The 20,363-nt window shown below is 34.2% G+C and overlaps 1 protein-coding gene across 1 annotated transcript in view; it reads left to right on the top strand.

Moving 5' to 3' along the window:
- The window catches only part of Fbxl13 (F-box and leucine rich repeat protein 13), a 210,281-nt gene that overhangs the window by 28,144 nt on the left and 161,774 nt on the right, over nt 1–20,363 (top strand). The window contains exons 6-7 of the mRNA XM_046464167.2: nt 2,848–2,957; nt 5,236–5,397. Of these exons, the coding sequence (XP_046320123.1) occupies nt 2,848–2,957; nt 5,236–5,397 (272 nt within the window). The remainder of the gene's footprint in view (nt 1–2,847; nt 2,958–5,235; nt 5,398–20,363) is intronic.

Here is a 20,363-nt window from a genome sequence, read left to right as displayed (position 1 = left end):
CCTGTTTTTAAATAAAATAAAAAATAGGGTCGAGGATGTGGCTCAGTGGTTGAGTGCCCCTGAGTTCAGTCCCTGGTTCCACTCCTGCCCGCCCCACCCCCCCCACCAGTAGGGGTAAAGAATTCTAGCCTTTTGCTCGGATGTTGTTGCTGCTCTCTAGTACTGACTCATATATGACTGTGCAAATCACAAAATCATTTCCTTTTGTGTTGTTGTCTGTACCTCTCAGAGTGGATCCCCTGAAGGTTTTAACATAAATGTGATGAAGGATCTAGTTAATTGGCTAACTAGAATTTCACAGGGCTATAATGGTAGGTAGTAACTATCTTCAAAATTCCTATCTTGGAGGAATTGTGAGCTCTGTAGTAAAAGCAATTTAATTTGAACATGAGAATGGGGATGGCCTCTATCATTTTTTTTTTCTCTTTCCACTTCTAGGCTACTTCTTCTATGTCTCAACACCTCTCCCTATTCTTGTGATGGTTTTTTGCTCCTGGTTTATGTTTCTCTTTTCACTTTTCTTTCCCTTTCTCAGGCTTTCTGTCACTGCTGCATCTTCCTTCTATTGTTCTAAATCTCTCTCTTGTCTATTTTGCCTTTTGTACCTTTCACCTCCCAATCTCTTAAAAACATCCCAGTTACAATCACATTGTGGCCCTTCAGGATGTTATTCCTCCTGCCCTATCCTTAGTTCATATACCTTGATCATGAAAAAAGTTAAAATCTTGTTTGAGAATTATCAGGAATCCCAAATAATAAGCCCAAGTTATGATTCTCAAAGTGGTAGCTTTAAAATGGACAAAAAGGGGCTGGGGTAGCATGCTCGCCTAGCATGTGTGAGGCACTGGGTTTAATTCTCAGTACCACATAAAAATAAAAAATAAAGATATTGTGTCTACCTAAAACTAAAAAATAAATATTAAAAAAATATAATAATAATTATTGAAGTATTTAAAAATTTTTCTAGTTGTCAATGGACACAATACCTTTATATTTATGTGGTGCAGAGAACAAAACCCACTGCCTTTCATATACTAAGCAAGTGCTGTACCTCTCTACCACTGAGCTACAAGCCCAGCCCCAATATTTAAGTATTTTATGGTACATTTATATAATGTATAATAAAGCCTTGAAGGTCTGAAATATTATAAGCTGATATAATTTAGAAGCTATATAAATAATCTAATATATTGGTATATAAATAAGTTTCTGATAAAACAATATAATAATTTCCTCACAAAATGTTTTTATTTTGTACTTGTTATAACTTAAAGGGTAAACACTAAAATCAACCTAAGTATTTGAATGTATGGAACTGTATTTTGGTGGAAAGCAATTCAAACAAAAGGCATTGAAATTAAAATGAATGGAAAAACTTATTGCCTTAAATAATTGATTTTCAAGCCATCATTTTATGTGCCCATTCAAAAGTGTTGAAATTTCTAATTATTCTTTTTAAAAATATATATGTTTTTAGTTGTAGATGAACATAATACTTTTATTTATTTTAATGGTACTGAGGATCGAACCCAGTGCCTCACACTAGACAAGCGCTCTACCACTGAGCCACAACCCTGTCCCAGATAATTATTCTTGAAAAGATTACTGAAGTAACATGGTAGAGAGATTGGTTTTGTTTGTTCCTCTGTTTGGGAGCTGAACTTAAAATTGTTTTGTGTGATTCAGCTCTCCATACTGAACCACAACACTTTAAACAGAATGAAAAGAGTGGTCCTGTAGATGATTAATTAGGTGAACTGAACAGATATGCAATGATAAAAGCTTATTCATTTCTGAGTTAGATTAGCTCAATTTGAGAACTATTAATTAGCCAAACTAGATGAGTTTTAGGCTTTCTGAAGAGGTTAAATCTGAGAACGAAATTATAGTGTGGATAGTGACTACATGGTGACTCTGGAGGCTGAGGCAGGAGGATCACAAATTTGAGAACAGGCTCAGCTATTTAGCGAAGCTGTAGGTAACTCAGCGAGATTCTGTCTCAAAATAAAAAATAAAAAATACTGGGGATGTAGCTTAGTGGTAAAGCACTTTTGGTTCAATCTCCAGTACAATCAATCAATCAATCAATCAATCAAATAAAACGAAATAAAAATAAAATTCTAACTGTGATTTTGAAAACTGGTAACACATTTTGCTCTATTTGCACAATATTTAACAAATTTAAAAATTTATTTTTTGAGTGTCAGAAGTAGTCATGTACAATCCAGACATCAGCTTTTTTTGAAAAGAAAAACAAAACAAAATCCAAAACAAAAACCAAACATTATAAAAACAAAACCAAAACTAGGCCTTTACTCTTGCAAAAAAATAGTTGGCTGCAATTTAGATTACAAACAGGAATATAAATGCAGTCTTCTGAGGGCAGTATCTCCAGGCTTGCTGCTGTTGTCCTCCTTCCTGGCCCTTTTGGACTTTGGATTCCTGGTTAACATGTATAAAGCAATCCATTTAATCAAATAATTATAGCATATAACAAATTAGAAAACATTGGGTCTGAACACTGCCTCATGATTGCATTTCTTATGAATAAGTTTTAGAAGTTCTGGTTTATAAGAAATAGATTTGTTTTAAAAGAAATGATACATATCTTCACATTTCTATACATATCTTCATATTTCTAAGGGCAAAGGTGAAGTTTACAGGTTCATAAGGTCTCGGGAGCACTTTTTAATCCTTTCAAAGTAATTAATTTTGGGTGTCATTAAAATCAAGAAAAAACATCAGATGCAACATTGGTTCCTATTGTAAGCATGACAGAATATTGAATCATTTGGGTTCTTTTTGAAACAGCTTTAATTATATAGGAACTTTATTAATTTTTTTCAGGTGCAATATTATGGATACAAAAGATCTTCCAAGATCACAGGCAAAGGAATTTCATTGCAAAATGGCGGGCTATTGTAAGAATTAGAAATAAAATCAGAGAAGAGGAGTTGGTATGGTATATTGAAAACTTAATTTTTTAAAGAATCTGATTTAGTTATAGTATATTGCCTCAGATAATAATGCTATATGTAGAAAGTATTAAAATCCTTCATATTTTGTACTTTGCTGGTATTCTTGCTCTTTTAATAATATGGTAATTTAAATTCCACTTCAGTTATTCAAAGTATTTCTTTTTACTCTTCTATTTTTTATATTCTGTTTTTAAATTTTTAAGTTCATTATCATCATATCCCAAATATTTCTGATTTTTTTGTTTAATTTGAACTATGAAAATCAAGAAACGATCTTTTAACATTTTGTTTATATTTATTGATAAAGAAACTAAGTAAATATTTAGATAGATGTCTGAAGTGGAAGAGAAACTAATATGATTTAGAGAAATAAATGATGAAGTTGAATCAATCTATTCCTTTTCTAGATAAGATTAAATTGCTATTTATTTATTCTTTTTCAACATTCAATTTAATAAATCACAACCTTAACATTAAATGATTTCTTAAATTACTAAATTGGCAAGTTTAAAGAATCATTCTTAACTGGAACACCCACTAAGAACTGAAATAGAGGACTCACGATAACATCTCTAAGCATAAAAACACCCTAGTTCGCTTAAGTTATCATTATATCATTACTTAATTTTTTTTTAAAGAATGTTCAGAGTAACTACTAGCATCAGGCTGGAATTTTTTGTAGTTATATTATTTAGTAGGCAATATTTTATTAATATTCTTTGAAATACTAAGTTAGGAAAAAGAGGATTAAATCAAATCTCCCTCTTTTGTGGTTGCCCCTTGGAGGGCATGAGCAATGCCCCTATTCACACAAAAGTGGTTCAGATGTTAAAATTGACAATACCACACAGGAATAGCATATGAGATCTTTTTTTTTTACTCATGTATGCTTGAAACAGCTCTAGAGTCTGTGGAGGATATTGAAAAGCTAAAGCACAGTTCTGGCTCTTTAGCATTTATAATCTATGGGTATTGGGCTGTCATGCTTGTAGGATGACATCTAGCCTTTGCCTTTTGTGGATACCTTTGGGTACCATTTTGTGTCTGCTCATTCAGTGCTTTCTACCACTTTGTGTATTAATCTAGTGTTTTGATCACTGTCTTCTATGCCTGATCACTAATTATCTTGTGGCAAAGTAGGTAACTGTATCTGACCAGTCAGCCCCTGTTTTTTAAATATCCTTCCTTAAGCTGAATGTCCCTGAGAGCAGGCAGTATTCTCACAATCTTCCCTATACACCAAGCATAATGTTTTGCACACTCTAGTTGATACATAGAGTACATATCGTATGAAGAGTAATTTAATATTATTCTTAATATATATGTGTATTACATAGTTAATTGGGTGTTTAGAGAAGAAATTTTCTTCTAGTTATATAATTTCTTCACAAACAGTCATTCTATATTCACGTAGAGTAAGGATGACAGGTATGTGCTGGGAGCAGAGGCAGGGAACATCTGTGTGTGTTGGCCCTCCAATGTGTGCTTTTCCTTAGACTCTAATTGATAAATACATTTATTTATATGCTCTCTCTATATATTAATTACATGGAAATTGCATGTGTATGGATGTGAAATGCTAGTTTATCCTTAGCATTTTATATTTATTACACATTTTTCGGGAATGTATCAGAATAATAATGTAGACTTCCTGAAATGATAAATCAGGCAAATCTCCAAATAATTTCCTTCTGACTCCCCCTCCTTTTATTTTTAAATTTTTATTTATTTTTGCTATTTCTCTGCTAAACACCTCCCTTCCATGCCCTTTTATTACCAGCACCTTCACTTTGTGGGCTTCAGTTTCTTCATCTATAAAAGAGGAGGCTAGATTCAAATTTTTTTCAATGGATTGAGAATTTTTCTTTTATTAGTGCATTATAGTTATACATAATAGTTAGGTTCATTTTGACAAAATCATACATGCATGGAATTTGATTTATTCCATTTCAATCCCTAGTATACCTCTCTTTCGCTCCCCTCTTCCTTCCCTCTATTCTCCTTCCTTTACTGTAGACCAGATCTTTAAGGTGGCTGCCTGTGCCAATGTTGTATAACAGCTAAGACAAATGATCTGTAATGCAAGCTTTGGTGGTTCAGGGAGTATTAAACATGCATATTGAAAATTTTAATTTATGAAATAACAAGGATAATAAATAATGTTAGGTTGGTGCTATTGTTATGTTAAGCACTGTGCTATCATCTTATTTGATCTCTATGACAAATCCATGGAATTTGTTAATTATTTTCATTGCAGATATCAAAACATGAATCTGAGCTGAAAAACTGGAAAAAAAGGTTAAAAATGAAATCTTCTGAAGAATTTGCTTCTCTTGAACCAAGTTTCTCTGAAGCTGTTTTCAAGAGTAAGTCTATGGAATTTGATATTTCACAGTTACCCGAAAATGCAGTATTACAGGTTTGTATGAATTAATTATATACTATATAATATTACCATTTATGTATATCTTGGGAATTAGGATGATTGTATTTTTGACCATTATTCTCTCTTTTTACAAATTACCAGCTCATATTTTGTCTTTTAGTAAAAATTTCTATAAATTTCATACTGATTTGTAATAGCTCTTTTTTTTAAAGACTGATTCTGTCATCAGTTTAATAGGATATTCCTTCTATAAGGCTGCATTTGTGAAGTATATATTTAAAAATACCAACAGTTTTTGTAATAACTCTTTATATATTGATAATCATATCCCTTTGTCTGGAATCTATTTAGAGATTATTTTCCCCAAACTTGAGGCTTTCATTTTTCCTGTGGAGTCCTTTGATAAAAGAAATTTAAAGTTTTAGGTAATAAAGTCTATGACTCTCACCCTATGATTTCTCTTTATGTCATATTAATATGGCAGTATTAGTATGTCATTCTTGATTTTCTAAGCTGTATCACATTTCTTCTTACATTTGTGAAGCTGTTCTTTTTTTTCCTATAAACTCCTATGCCTTGACTGATAATGTTTCTTTGTTTATTGCTGCCCTAGGGTTTATATTATGTATTTTTAAGATATCACAGATTACTTTCAAAGAATTTATGCCACATTATTATGATGTAGGACTTTAACAACAGTGTGCTTTTATTTCCTCTCTCCTGTGCTTTTAGCTATTATTGTCATATATTTTGTTTCTATATATTTATAAACTTCACAATATAATTTATTATATTTGTTTAAAATAGTCAGTTGTATTTTATCCAGCACAATTAAAAACAAATTTTAACAATCTCAGACTTGCAGAAAAGTTACAAGTATGTTACAAAGAATTTTTTTCCTAAAATTTTGAGAATGAGTTTCTGGCATACTATGTCACAACACTGGAATATTATTGATATATTTCCTATAAACATGTTTTCCTCTTAAAGTCAATCATCAAAATACTTAGACCTAATTCAGGGTTCCTCAGTTATTCCAATGATGATCTAGCAAAAGGGTCTAGCTCAGGACACATGTTGCAGTTGGTTGTCAGGTCTCCTCGGTTTCCTTCAGTCTGGAACAGGTTCTCAGTCTTTCGTTAATTTTCATGACCTTGACATGAAGAAATTGGCAAGTTTTATGGTGAATTCTCTCAATTTAGGTGTGGTTTTTAATACTTCTGCATGAGTTGATTTACCCTAGGCATTTTTACTAGAGCACACAGACATGATCATGTTTTCTTCTTCTCAGTGTATCCTCTCAGTGACTCAGGATTTAGATTTGGGTAAATGTCTTCTTGGGATATAACCTGCTTTGGGCTCCAGTAACCCACAATGAACCACATTTCCTTAGTTTGCCTTCCTTTTCCAATTTGGGTTCCAACTTTTCATTTGGGGATATTCCTCCTTGAGAACAACCTTCTAACACTTCTTGGGCTCCAGAACTCTGTGCCAGGCTGCTCCATTGAGGGGATACTGCCCTTTCCACACTCAATTAATTGGATGCCCTGCTCTGGGCCTCCTGGGCTCCTTCTGTACCCCTCACCTTGCATGGATGCTTCCTCTGCTTGGCTCCACTTAGTGGCTTTAGGACTGGGCTGAAGGGAATAGAGAGAGAAAAGTGTTCAGTTATCTTTCAAAGAAAGTAAAACCCCAGAAAAAAGTAGTTTATATTTTCCCACAAATTGGCTATTTTTTGTTGCTCTTTTTGTTTAGATCTGAGACTTCATCTGGAGCTATTTCCCTTCAGCATGATGAAATTCTTAACATTTCTTGAAATACAGGTCTACTCCTGCTGAATTTTCTCAGCTTTTATTTCTCTGAAAAAGTCTTCTTTCTTAAAGGTATTTTCACTAGATATAGAATCCTAGGCTGGCTACTTTTTCATTTTTGATACTATTCATTCTTTTCAAGATGTGATTCCATTATCTTTTTTTTCCTTTTTTTTTATTGCTTGTTCAAAACATTACAAAGCTCTTGACATATCATATTTCATACATTAGATTCAAGTGGGTTATGAACTCCCAATTTTACCCCAAATACAGATTGCAGAATCACATCGGTTACACATCCACATTTTTACATAATGCCCTATTAGTAACTGTTGTATTCTGCTACCTTTCCTATCCTCTACTATCCTCCCTTCCCTCCACTCCCATCTTCTCTCTCTACCCCATCTACTGTAATTCATTTCTCTCCTTGTTTTTTTCCCATTCCCCTCACAACCTCTTATATGTAATTTTGTATAACAATGAGGGTCTCCTTCCATTTCCATGCAATTTCCCTTTTCTCTCCCTTTCCCTCCCACCTCATGTCTCTGTTTAATGTTAATCTTTTCCTCCTGCTCTTCCTCCCTGCTCTGTTCTTAGTTGCTCTCATTATATCAAAGAAGACATTTGGCATTTGTTTTTTAGGGATTAGCTAGGGATTCCATTATCTTTTGCCTTGAATTATTTAGGTGTTTTCTCTCCCTTTCTTTTCTTTTCTGTCTTTTTCTTTTTGTGCCTGGGGATTGAACTCAGAGCTTCACACATGGGAGGCAAGCACTTTACTGTTGTGCTACATTCTGGCCCTGCCTTGCATTGTTTCAGGTAAGTCAGTAGCTGGATATTCTTTCCCCTTTTGTATGTAATGTGCCTTTTTTCCTTGTTGCTTTTAAGATTTTTTGACTTTTCTGTAATTTGATTTTGATATGCTTTGGTATAGTTTTCTCTGTGTTTGTCCTTTTTGACCTGTGGGTATATATATTTTAGCAAACTTGGAAATTTTTCAGCCATTATTTTTTTTTAACTACTTTGGTCTCCTTCTTCTTTTCAAACACATCTATTAGATAACTTGTTGTCCCAAAGTTCATTGATTTTCTGTTCATTTTTTTCTTTCTGTGCCCCATTATTAATATTTCTTCAGTAATTTTAAAAAAAAATTGTTTGTTTTAATTAGTTATACATGACAATAGAATGCATTTATGCACTTTGATACATCATACATAGATGGGACGTAATTTCTCATTTTTCTGAGTGTGCATGTAGTCATGTAGTCACATATATACATACAGTAATAATGTCTGTGTCATTCTACTATCTTTCCTATTCCCACATTCTCTCCCCTTCCCTCCCATCACTTCCCTCTATCTAATCTAAGGTAATGCTATTCTTCCCTAGTGCCTCCCGCCTTATTGTGAATTAGGATCCGCATATTAGAGAAAACATTCAGCATTTGGTTTTGTGGGATTGGCTTATTTTGCTTAGCAGGATATTCTCCAACTCCAGCCATTTACTGGCAAATGCCATAATTTTATTCTTCTTTAAAGCTGAGTAATATTTCATTGAGTATATATACCACATTTTCTTTATCTATTCATCATCTATTGAGGGACACCTGAGTTGGTTCCATAGTCTAGCTATTGTGAATTGAGCTTCTATAAACATTGATGTGGCTGCGTCACTATAGTATTCTGATTTTAAGTCCTTTGGGTATAAACCAAGGATATAGCTGGGTCAAATGGTGGTTCCATTCCCAATTTTCTGAGGAATTTCCATACTGCTTTCCATAGTGGTTGCACCAATTTGCAGTCCCACCAACAATGCATGAGGGTACCTTTTTTACCATATCCTCGTCAACATTTATTGTTGCCTGTATTCTTGATGATTGCCATTCTGACAGGAGTGAGATGAAATCTTAGTTTTGATTTGCATTTCTCTAATTACTAGAGATGTTAAACATTTTTCATATATTTGTCGATCAATTGTATTTCTTCTTCTATGAAGTGCCCGTTCAGTTCCTTGGCCCATTTATTGATTATTTGTGGGTTTGTTTTTTTTTTTTTGGTGTTAGGATTTTTGAGTGCTTTATATATCCTAGAGATTAGTGCGTGTGGTAAAGATTTGCTTCCATTCTGTAGGCTCTCTATTTACCTCACTGATTGTTTCTTTTGCTGAGAACCTTTTTAGTTTGAATCCATCCCATTTATTGATTCCTGGTTTTAATTCTTGCACGATAGGAGTCTTATTAAGGAAGTCAGATCCTAAGCCAACCTGGTGAAGATTTGGGTCTATTTTTTCTTCTATTATGAGCAGGGTCTCTGTTCTAGTGCCTAAGTCTTTGATCCACTTTGAGTTGGTTTTTGTGCATGGTGAGAGATAGAGGTTTAATTTCATTTTGCTACACACGGATTTTCAGTTTTGCCAGCACCATTTGTTGAATAGGCTATCTTTTCTCCAGTGAATGTTTTTGGCACTTTGTCTGGTCGACATAACCATATTTTGTGAGTTTGTCTCTGTATCCTCTATTCTGTATCATTGATCTATAAAGTCTATTTTGGTGCCAATACCATGCTGTTTTTATTACTATAGCTCTGTACTATAGTTTAAGGTCTGGTATTGTGATGCCTCCTGCTTCACTTTTCTTGCTAAGGATTGCTTTAGCTATTCTGAGTCTCTTATTTTTCCAAATAAATTTCATGATTGCCTTTTCTATTTCTATGAAGAATGTCATTGGGATTTTAATAGGAGTTGCATTAAATATGTCTAATGCTTTTGGTAGTATGGCCATTTTGACAATATTAATTCTTCCTATCCAGGAGCATGGGAGATCTTTCTGTCTTCTGAGGTTTTCTTCAATTTCTTTCTTTAGTGTTCTGAAGTTTTCATTGTAGAGGTCTTTCACATCTATTGTTAGATTGATTCCCAGGTATTTTTTTTTTGAGGCTATTGTGAATGGAGTAGTTTTCCTAATTTCTCTTTCAGTGGATTCATCACTGATGTATAGGAATGTGTTTGATTTATGGGTGTTGATTTTATATCCTGCAATTTTGCTGAATTCATTTATTAGTTCTAGAAGTTTTCTGGTAGAATTTTTTGGATCTTCTAGATATAAAATCATGTCATTAGCAAATAGTGATAGTTTGAGCTCTTCTTTACCTATTTGTATCCCTTTAATTTCTTTTCTTTTCCTTCCTTCCTTCCTTCCTTCCTTCCTTCCTTCCTTCCTTCCTTCCTTTCTCTCTCTCTCTCTCTCTCTCTCTCTCTCTCTCTCTCTTTCTTTTGTCTAATTGCTCTGGCTAGAGTTTCAAGGATGATGTTGAATAGAGGGGGTAAAAGAGGACATCTTTGCCTTTTTCCAGTTTTTAGCAGAAATGCTTTCAATTTTTCTCCATTTAGAATGATGCTGGCCTTGGGTTTAGCATATATAGCTTTTACAATGTTGAGATATGTTCCTACTATCCCTAGTTTTTCTAATGTTTTGAACTTGAAGATGTCCTGCATCTATTGAGATGATCATATGATTCTTGTTTTTAAGTCTATTAATATGATGAATTATGTTTATTGATTTACATATGTTGAACCAACCCTGCATCTCTGGGATGAATCCCACTTGATTGTGGTGCACTATCTTTTAAATATGTTTTTGTATGTGATTTGCCAGAATTTTATTGAGAATTTTTACATCTATGTTCATCAGGGATATTGGTCTGAAGTTTTCTTTCCTTGATGTGTCTTTGTCTGGTTTTGGTATCAGGGTGATATTAGCCTTATAGAATGAGTTTGAAAGGGTTCCCTCCTTTTCTATTTCATGGAATACTTTGAGGAGTATTGGTGTTAATTCTTCTTTGAAAGTCTTGTAGAACTTGGTTGAGAATCCATCTGGTCCTGGGCTTTTCTTGGTTGGTAGGCTTTTGATGGCGTTTTCTATTTTGTTGTTTGAAATTGTGCATTTAAATCATGTATGACCTCCTCATTCAGTTCGGGTAGGTCATATGTCTCTAGAAATTTGTCGATGTCTTCAATATTTTCTATTTTAATAGAGCATACATTTTCAAAATAGTTTCTAATTATCGTCTGTATTTCTGATGTGTCTGTTTTGATATTTCCTTCTTCATCTTGTATTTTAGTAATTTTAGTTTTCTCTCTTTTTCTCTTCATTAGCATGGTAAGGGGTTTATCTATTTTATTTATTTTTTCAAAGAACCACCTTTTTGTTTTGTCAATTTTTTCAATAGTTTCTTTTGTTTCAATTTCATTAATTTCAGCTCTGATTTTAATTATTTCCTGTCTTCTACTGCTTTTCATGTTGATTTGTTCTTCTTTTTCTAGGGCTTTGAGATTCAGTGTTAGATCATTTATTTGTTGACTTTTTATTCTTTTAATGAATGCACTCAATGCAATAAACTTTCCCCTTAGTATTGCTTCATAGTGTCCCAGAGATTTTGATATGTTGTATCAGTGTTCTCATTGACCTCTAAATTTTTTTTTATTTCCTCCTTGATTTCTTCCACTATCCATTTGTCATTCAATTGTTTATTATGTAGTCTCCATTTGTTATAATAGCTTCTATTTTTTATTTTATCATTGATTTATAATTTCATTCCATTGTGATCTGATATAATGCAGGGTTTTTATTTTTTTTTTATTTACTAAGATTGCTTGGTGGCATAAGATATGGTCTATTTTAGAGAAGGAGCATGTGCTGCTGAGAAGAGTGTATATTTGCTCATTGATGGATGAAATATTCTATATATGTCTGTTAAGTCTAAATTACTGATTGTATTATTAAGTTGTATAGTTTCCTTATTTAATTTTTGTTTGGAAGATCTGTCCAGTAGTGAGAGAGGTGTGTTAAAGTCACCCAGTATTATTGTATTGTGGTCTATTTGATTCTTGAAATGAGAAGAGTTTTTTTTTTTTTTTGATGTACATAGATGCTCCATTGTTTGGGGCATCAATATTTACAATTGTTATGTACTGTATATATATACTTCCCTTAAGAAGTATGAAATGTCCTTCTTTGTCTCTCCTGATTAACTTTGGTTTGAAGTCTACTTTATCTGAAAAGAGAATGGAAACCCCATCCTTTCACCTTCATGGATGTCTTTGCTCATGAGGTGAGCCTCTTGAAGATAGCATATTGTTGGGTCTTGCTTTTAAATTCAATCTGCCAGTCTGTCTTTTGATTGATGAGTGCAGGCCATTAACATTCAAGGTTATTATTGAGATATGATTCGTATTCCCTATCATTTTGGTTTATTTCTGGTTTTTGATTTGTCTTAGTTTCTCATTTGGTTGAATGTCACTTTAGTGTAGATCCTCCTTTTGCTGGTTTTCACTTTTTTTTTCACTTCATCCTCATGGAATATTTTATTGAGAATGCTCTGTAGTATAGGCTTTCTAGTTGTAAATTCTTTTAATTTTTCTTTATCCTGGAATGTTTTAATTTTATCTTCAAATCTGAAACTTAATTGGCTGGATATAAAATTATTGGTTGGCATCCATTTTCTTTCAGAGCTTGAAATATATTATTCCAGGACATCCTAGCTTTGAGGGTCTGGGCTGAGAAATCAGTTGAGATCCGAATTGGTTTTCCCCTGTATGTAATTTGATTTTTTTCTCTCTTTAATATTTTATCTTTATTCTCGGTGTTAGTCATTCTCATTATAATGTGTCTTGGTGTGGGTCTGCTGTAATTTTGTACACTTGGGGTCCTGTAAGCCTCTTTTATTTGATTTTTTCCATTCCGTTCTTTAGGTTTGGGAAATTTTCTGCTATCATCATTGAAAAGATTGTGCATTTCTATTCCAATAACTCTGAAATTTAATTTGGTCTTTTCATGTTATCCCATAATTCTTGGATGTTCTCTTCATGGTTTCTTACCATCTTCTCCACGTGTTCTACTTTCAAGGTTATATATTTTGTCTTCATTGTCTGAGGTTCTGTCTTCCAAGTGGTTTAATCTGTTGGTGATACTTTCTATTGAATTTATAATTTGGTTTACTGATTCTTTCATTTTGAGGATTTTTGCTTGTTTTTTTTTCTTTCATAATCTCTAACTCTTTATTGAAATGGTCTTTCACTTCCTGTATTTTTTCTTTGATTTCACTCCTATATTATCCTTTACTTCACATATCAATTTAACTATATACAATCTGAACTCCTTCTTGGACATTTCTTCTACTGTGTTATCAGTGGCTTCTGTTGTTGAAGCATCTTGGTTTGTTTGGGATGCTTTTTCCCTTGTTTTTTCATGTTTTTAGTGTTTTTTTCTCATCTTCAAAGTATGCATCTAAGGCAGGATAAATTCCATCCTGTAGACCTATAGTGTCCCTGAAGGTTTCCAGTGCAGTTGTGCAAGCCTGTAATCCCAGCAGCTCAAGAATCTGAGACAGGAGGATCGTGAGTTCAAAGCCAGACTCAGCAATGGTGAGGCACTAAGCAAACCAGTGAGACCCTATCTCTAAATATAATATGAAATAGGGCCAGGGATGTGGCTCACTGATCAAGTGCCCCTGAGTTCAATCCCCAATACAAAAAATAAAATAAAATAAAATAAAGAACTGGGACTATAACTCAGTGGGCTCAATCTCCAGTGCCAAAAATCAACCAACCAACCAACCAACCAGCATTTAATTTGGTAACTTCTCTGGCTAACTAATCCTCAGGGACTTGAGTGGAAAAAAAACCCATAAAAATATTATATGAATCAGGTCATAACTTTACAATTTAAGTGTTAGTTTTAAAAATAAATTTAGATTTATACATACAAACCACCTAATGTTTTGAAGGAATAATTGAAAATGGCAATTTGGAAATACAATTTGAACTTACTTGGAAAACACATGTGAACCGTAGGCTTGCTTCTTAGGTCCCGTTACATCAACTCATGAAAACAAGTCCAGTTTTGTTTTGCAACCATTTTTTTTTTAGCATCATTTACCCATTAGGGAATCCAGCTTCATTAGCAGATGGTAGGACTCGTGTACTATCATCAAACTTCCGGCCAAACTCAGAGCTAGTGGGAGGGTTGCCAAAGACCATTTTCCGTGAAAATACAAGTTGTTTTTTTTTTAGTCCTTCTGCGTAGTTTGGCCCACAATACAGAGAAAAGCCTTATGTTGATGAATTTGGAAAGTCTAAATGATGTAGTTAAGTAATGCAGTTGTCTTGAAGTGTAAAATTTTTTGATTAGTTTCATAATGAAAATGCTGCCTTGTGGTCGTCTTTCATTTCAAACTACTGACTTTTTATTAGTTTGTAAAAGATGTAAAGCATGTGGACTTGCAAACAGTTATAAAATCACCTTCAGATTTTACAGTGCTGTTGTCTCATTTTCTCACTTGAGGTATAAAACCTGGATAGCTATTAAAACAATTACCATGCTGTAGAAGAACCAGATGGTTCAGGCTTGTTTGATTAAATTACTTGGAATTGTAAAACAAAGAGTTTTCTCAGTGACTTCTTAAATCCATGTTTTGATAACCTCAGGGGTCAGTCTGACCTTATTTTACTAAAGCAGAGTGGTTCCAGGTTTCATTACTATGTACTACATGAACATCAGATAAGGGAAGTTTCCAAAACCGTCATGCTCTATCAAGGAACTGTGTGTGTTGGCTTGATTTGTTATGTGGGTGAAAAGTAGACAAAGCAAAACACATAAAATTGCTTTAGAAATGGTTTATTTTTGGTAGAAGTTATTCTACTCCGAACCTCCTAGCTTTCATCACTCCAATCTTAATAATTCTTTTTTTGTTGTTATGATTCTTTTTAGGTATACATGACAGTGGACATATTATACCAAAGGCTGAATGTTCCAATAGGTGGAAACATGTACTTTTTTGACAGAGATTTATTTCCCAGGAGTACTCCTTGAAAATGTTCTCTATTCTTTCTCCCACCCATCCACAAAAAATTAATTAAAAAAATAACTATGGGTAAATGGCAGAAAGATCGATGGAGGGGAAGGGAAAGGAGAAGTGCTGGGGTCTGAATTAGAACAAGATATATTCCAGGCTTGTATAATTATGTCAAAATGGATTCTACTGTCATGAATAACTAAAAAGAACCAACGTCAACAACAACAAAACATCAAAATAGAACAAAAGAAAAAAATGTTATTTATTCACTATTTTTGTAGACTAAGCATATCTTGAATTAAAGTCTTCCCCCTTCCCATTGTTTGTTAGTTCCAGGAAATGATTAGAGCAACTTTGGTTTTATTCAGTCAGGAGAAGATTAGGACTGTTCTTCAATGATACTGTGTTTTAGTACCTGGCACACTGTGTTCTCTTCAGGGCACTGAGGGCTGCTCTTCAATTTGCCACACATCAGAGAATATGGAATATACAGCGATATATAAAATTAAACATTAAATGGGTGCTAGTGATCCCATGAGAAAACATTTGTTGACAGGAGAAACTGATAAATATCTCTTTGATTACCAAAATTATTTTAAAACTTTTTTCCCCCTGGCTATTGTTTAGGGAAGAGCCCATCATGAAGCAGGCACACTGTGATTCCTTGCAGATTAGGATCAAGTTCATCATGATGTCCCCTTATTTCAATTTAATTACTAAGAATAGGCTGAAATCCTATATTGCTATGTTACATTTTTCTAGAAAGGAAACATTCCTTGAAATTGTTTCTGTAAATCCTCCAAATATTTTCTTAGATCAGTATTTCATTCTGAAATGTTACTGTCATCTAGTGGTATTAAAATGTATTGTAGACATAAGTTTCCTAGGAGATACAATAAATTAACTTATAAATTAAATCCTATGTTAGCATTTGTGTGTCCGTGCCTATGTGAGCACATGGTCATTTTTAATTCCTGTAATAGGAGAGTGACCTAAATTTGAAGCTGGAAGTTATGCATGTTTTAGGTCAGATTTTTCAATAGTATCTATTGAAATTTGAACAAGTCATTTAACCTAACTCTCAGTGGATTGGAAATAATAAAGGTCATCATGATAAGAAAACACGACTGAGGGAGAAGTGTTTTTCTTACCCCCCTCCCCGCTTTTTTGGAGAGGCAGGATGATAAATTCAGTTTTAATTAAATTTAAAATAAAAAAGCAAATTATATGTTATTAATAATATCTTGCTTTACCTTTTATGTTTGTTTTCATAAAGTTAAAGTTTTATATTGTATTTTTATTTTATTTGTTCTTTTTAGATACACATGACAGTAGAGTGTGTTCTGACATATTGTACATACATGGAGTATAACTTATTCTAATTAGGATCTCATTCTTGTTGTACATGAATGATGTGGAGTTACCCTGGTCATGTATTCATGTACAAGAATAGGAAAGTTATGTCCACTTAATCAATAATTCTAAGTTGAAGAGTTTGAATGATTTTAACCTAAAGTTTTCATGATTTTTAAATTGATTAATTTTATCAAGAACCATCCTTACGAAAATGATAGAGCATATGGAAGATGAAAAACTATAACATAGAGGCAGCCAGAAGGAAAATGAAAGGATACGCTCTGGAGTATCCTGAGCATGCTGCTTAATCTTTTTGTATCTAGATGGTCTCATTTGTAAAAGGAGGATGAGGGTAAAGATGGTGAAAATGGTGATGGTGGTGGTGGTGGTGGTGGTGATGATGATGATGATATCTTCTGCATTTGCTCTTGTGAGGATTAAATGAGTTAGTATTTATGAAGTTCTTTGGACAATGCCTGGTGGATAGTAATTTCTCAATAGAGGTTACTGTTATTAACCATTGAGTTTAGAATATTGGATGGTGGAGAAAACACCAGATGGGAAGTTAGGAAGAATAGATTCTAAACTCAGCTTTGCTGCCTCTGATAGCCAGATTTTTCTAGGTATCCAATTTCTCTCAATCTCATTGTAAAGACTTTGAAAATCCCTACCAAAATATTTACTTGTGTTTTCTCTTTGAAATGAGGACAGGTTAGGGTGACTTCCATCTCTACCTGTCTATAAATCTTGGATGGAAATGAGTTCAACGTCAGGAATAAATTCTGAAAAACCTAGAGAGCATTTTATATATGCTCTCATCCTTGCCTGGAATGCTCCTTCATCCCAGTAGACTGACTGGGTTTACTGGAGCTCTTTCTGTGTGTAGTGATTTATATATCATCCATCAGAGAGGATTCTTTTGACCACCAGCTCCAAAATCAAGTCCTGTGTAGAATCTTATTCTTTTCCTTCCTAGTACCTTTTACTATTGTAAATAGTTATTAATTCTGTGTGTCTCTTACACTAAATTTATGCTCTCTGGGTTTTGGGGTTACACTTTTTTTTATACGTAGGAGTCTCATAAGTAGACGATCAAGATTTTATTCATTTAATTTATTATTGTCCGTTTAATGTCTATAGTACATAAGGCTCCATCTTAGGGGCTGGGGCATAGTAGATTAGATAATAGCAGACTTGCTCTTAAGGGATTTATGTTTTGCTGTGAAGAATCAGATAGTAAAAAAGTCAACAAACACAAAATCATGCCTCATATAATTACATGCTGTGAAGAAAAGAAATCAGGATAGGATGAAGCGCAACTGGGGTATACTGCTATAGACAGTACTGTCAGAGAAGGCTTCTCTCTGGGAGGTGTTTGCTGGAAGATTTTTTTTTTTTTAAATAGTTAGGAAAATGAGATAAATATTTTAGGCATGGTTGAGTAAGTGAGTTTGGCTGGGAGAATTTATATTGGGAGTAACAAGATATAAATTTGGAAAGATGTGTTATTGGGGCCTTGAATAAGAGATGAGAGATAGGCTTCAATCTATGGGCATTGGAGAACCATCCTAAGTCAGTAAAACCATGATGGAATAAGAAAACTGTTCTCTTTCTCTTTTACCCCTTTCCTTTACCCTTTCCCTTTCCCCTACCATGGGTAGGTTGAGAAGGCTGAGTGAAGGAAATTTCTCTAAGAAGGAATCCCTGGGATAGCATCAGTGGGAATGAAAAGGAAAGGACTTGTGTGAGAACCAAAGCATTAACAGAATCCCAGGACCTGTGGTATGTGGAGTGAAAGGGTGAGTGAGGCAGTGCCTTGAGAGGGCAGCATTGAGAGTGGCAACTAGAGGGTTGGGAGACTTAGTAAGAATGAAGCCAGGAGGGAGCAGAGCCAGCTTCTTTATTGATCTTAAATGCATGACTCACCCCCTGCCCCCATTCCTGACTCATACTTCCTGTTTTGCCAAGTGACTTTCTTTCTGTACCATACAATGTTCTATTTAAATGGTTGGTGAAGCCTAATTAATTTTAGCAGCTTACCATTTGTTTGAGGTGGCTTGTGAAATAATGTATCTCAAGAGTTTATGTTTTATACTCATAAGATAATCCTCTTTTTTAAATCACATTTTTGAAAATAATTTAAAAAATTTTGTTCTAAAGTTTCTATTAATTTGTTCCTTCATATTTATAAATGTGTTCAACTCACTCCTTCCCTTAAAAAAAAACATTTCTCAGTCCTGCTTCTCTTGAGTTAGTATTCTATTTTTTCCTTATATGTGTTGTCAGACTTCTTGACACTACCCCCTACCTGCTCAGTGAATCACTCAGAAACTGCCCTGAGCAGTCTCTACCTGGGTGTTCCAAAGTCACAAGCCAATTCATTTCCAAATAGAACTCATCATTTCCTTCCTTCAACCATATCCTGGCCAACCTTCACTTTCTCTTATATCCTATTTCTGAATGAATAGCACCATCATATCCTTAGTAGACTCAGTCAGAATTTGGAAATTATCTTTGATTTCCCCACTGCACTTTCTTTTCCATTTTTAGCTGGTAATGTTCTTTCTTTTTTCTCTCCATTCTCTCTGGTATTCATTTATCAGAATACTATAATCAAAGCTACTTAGTTGGTCTTTCAGCATCTACTCTTGACTTTGATATCTCAGCCCATTTTTCCTTTGCTCACCAGAGGTGTCCTTCTAATATCATATTTGTTCATGGTTCTTTCCTGGTTAAAATCTTTCCTGAACTCTCAATTGACTTTAACATGCTGCATAAGGCCTTTCATGTTTTAGGTCCTTGCTACCTCTCAGTTTTGTTCTCATTTCCCCATAGAGCCCTTGTCTGTGGTCATACTGAGTTACTCCCTATTACCTAGGAGCATAGGACTTTGTCCTTCATGCCCTCTCTGTGTAGGGCCCTCTGTTCTTCCTTGCTTGGCTCCCTCTTGCTTAGACAGATTGGGTATCATCTCTTCTAGAAGGGCTACCTTTTTTTCTCTAAAATATTCTTTCTTTTAAATATATATATTTTTGGTTTGTCAATGGACCTTTCTTTTATTTATTTATATGCAGTGCTGAGAATTAAATCAGGGCCTCACATATGCTAGGCAAGCGCTCTATCCCTGAGCCACAACCCCATCCCGGAAGGGCTACCTTTGATTTTCTGTTCTCTCATTCAGTCTTGGTTATTCATCCTTCCTGTATATTCCCAGAGGCCCCAAGGCACTTCTTAGTGTCTCTTATTTTTTTCTGTTGTTGTTTTTTATTGTATGTGCCTTGAGGATAGGGTCAGAGCATTATCTGCTTTGAATTTTTCAACCCTTAGATGCTTGTTGACTGCACTCACTTTTCATCTTCTTTGATTCTGCTTCTCTCTTTTTAAAAATACATTTATTTCTTTATTTTAATGTGGTGCTGAGGGTTGAACCCAGTGCCTCACATGTGCTAGGCAAGCTCTTTACCACTGAGCTACAACTCAGCCCCTCTGCTTCTTTCTTGAAATGCTTTTTTTAGCCTTAATGACATAACATTTTCTGTTTTTTGGTTTTATTTCTATGCTCATGAAACGTTTCCTGACCCCCACCAACCGGAGTTCTCTGACTGAACCTCCAAATGTTGACTTTGGCCCTCTCTCTTTTCTGTACTTTCTCTATCTCAGGGAAGTCATAGCCAGGCTTTCGAACACCACTGTATGATGTTGGTGTTGATTTGGAATCATGATAGATACCTTTCTAACTTTCCTAACCACTTAGCAACTTCAACTTCTAAATCGTAATGAATGTAAGGCCCATGATACTTTTGATGTGCAGTGTTGGGAGAGTGAGGTGATTTGGGGGGCAAAGAAATTTAATTTTGGAATCATTAATTTTGAAATGTCAGTGAGGCATTAAGTTAGTCCTGGAAGAATCTAAAAAGTCATAAAGTCACAAAATCCTCCATACAGAGGATTTTGTCCAATTTCTTTCCCAGGATAATATTCC

The sequence above is a fragment of the Marmota monax genome, unplaced genomic scaffold (assembly GCF_021218885.2).
Source record: "Marmota monax isolate L192 unplaced genomic scaffold, Marmota_monax_Labrador192_F-V1.1 WCK01_AAM20220418_F8-fsc00065, whole genome shotgun sequence".
NCBI lineage: Eukaryota > Metazoa > Chordata > Mammalia > Rodentia > Sciuridae > Marmota > Marmota monax.
Note: the sequence above shows the minus strand (reverse complement) of the source record. Positions and strands in the feature narration are given on the sequence as shown.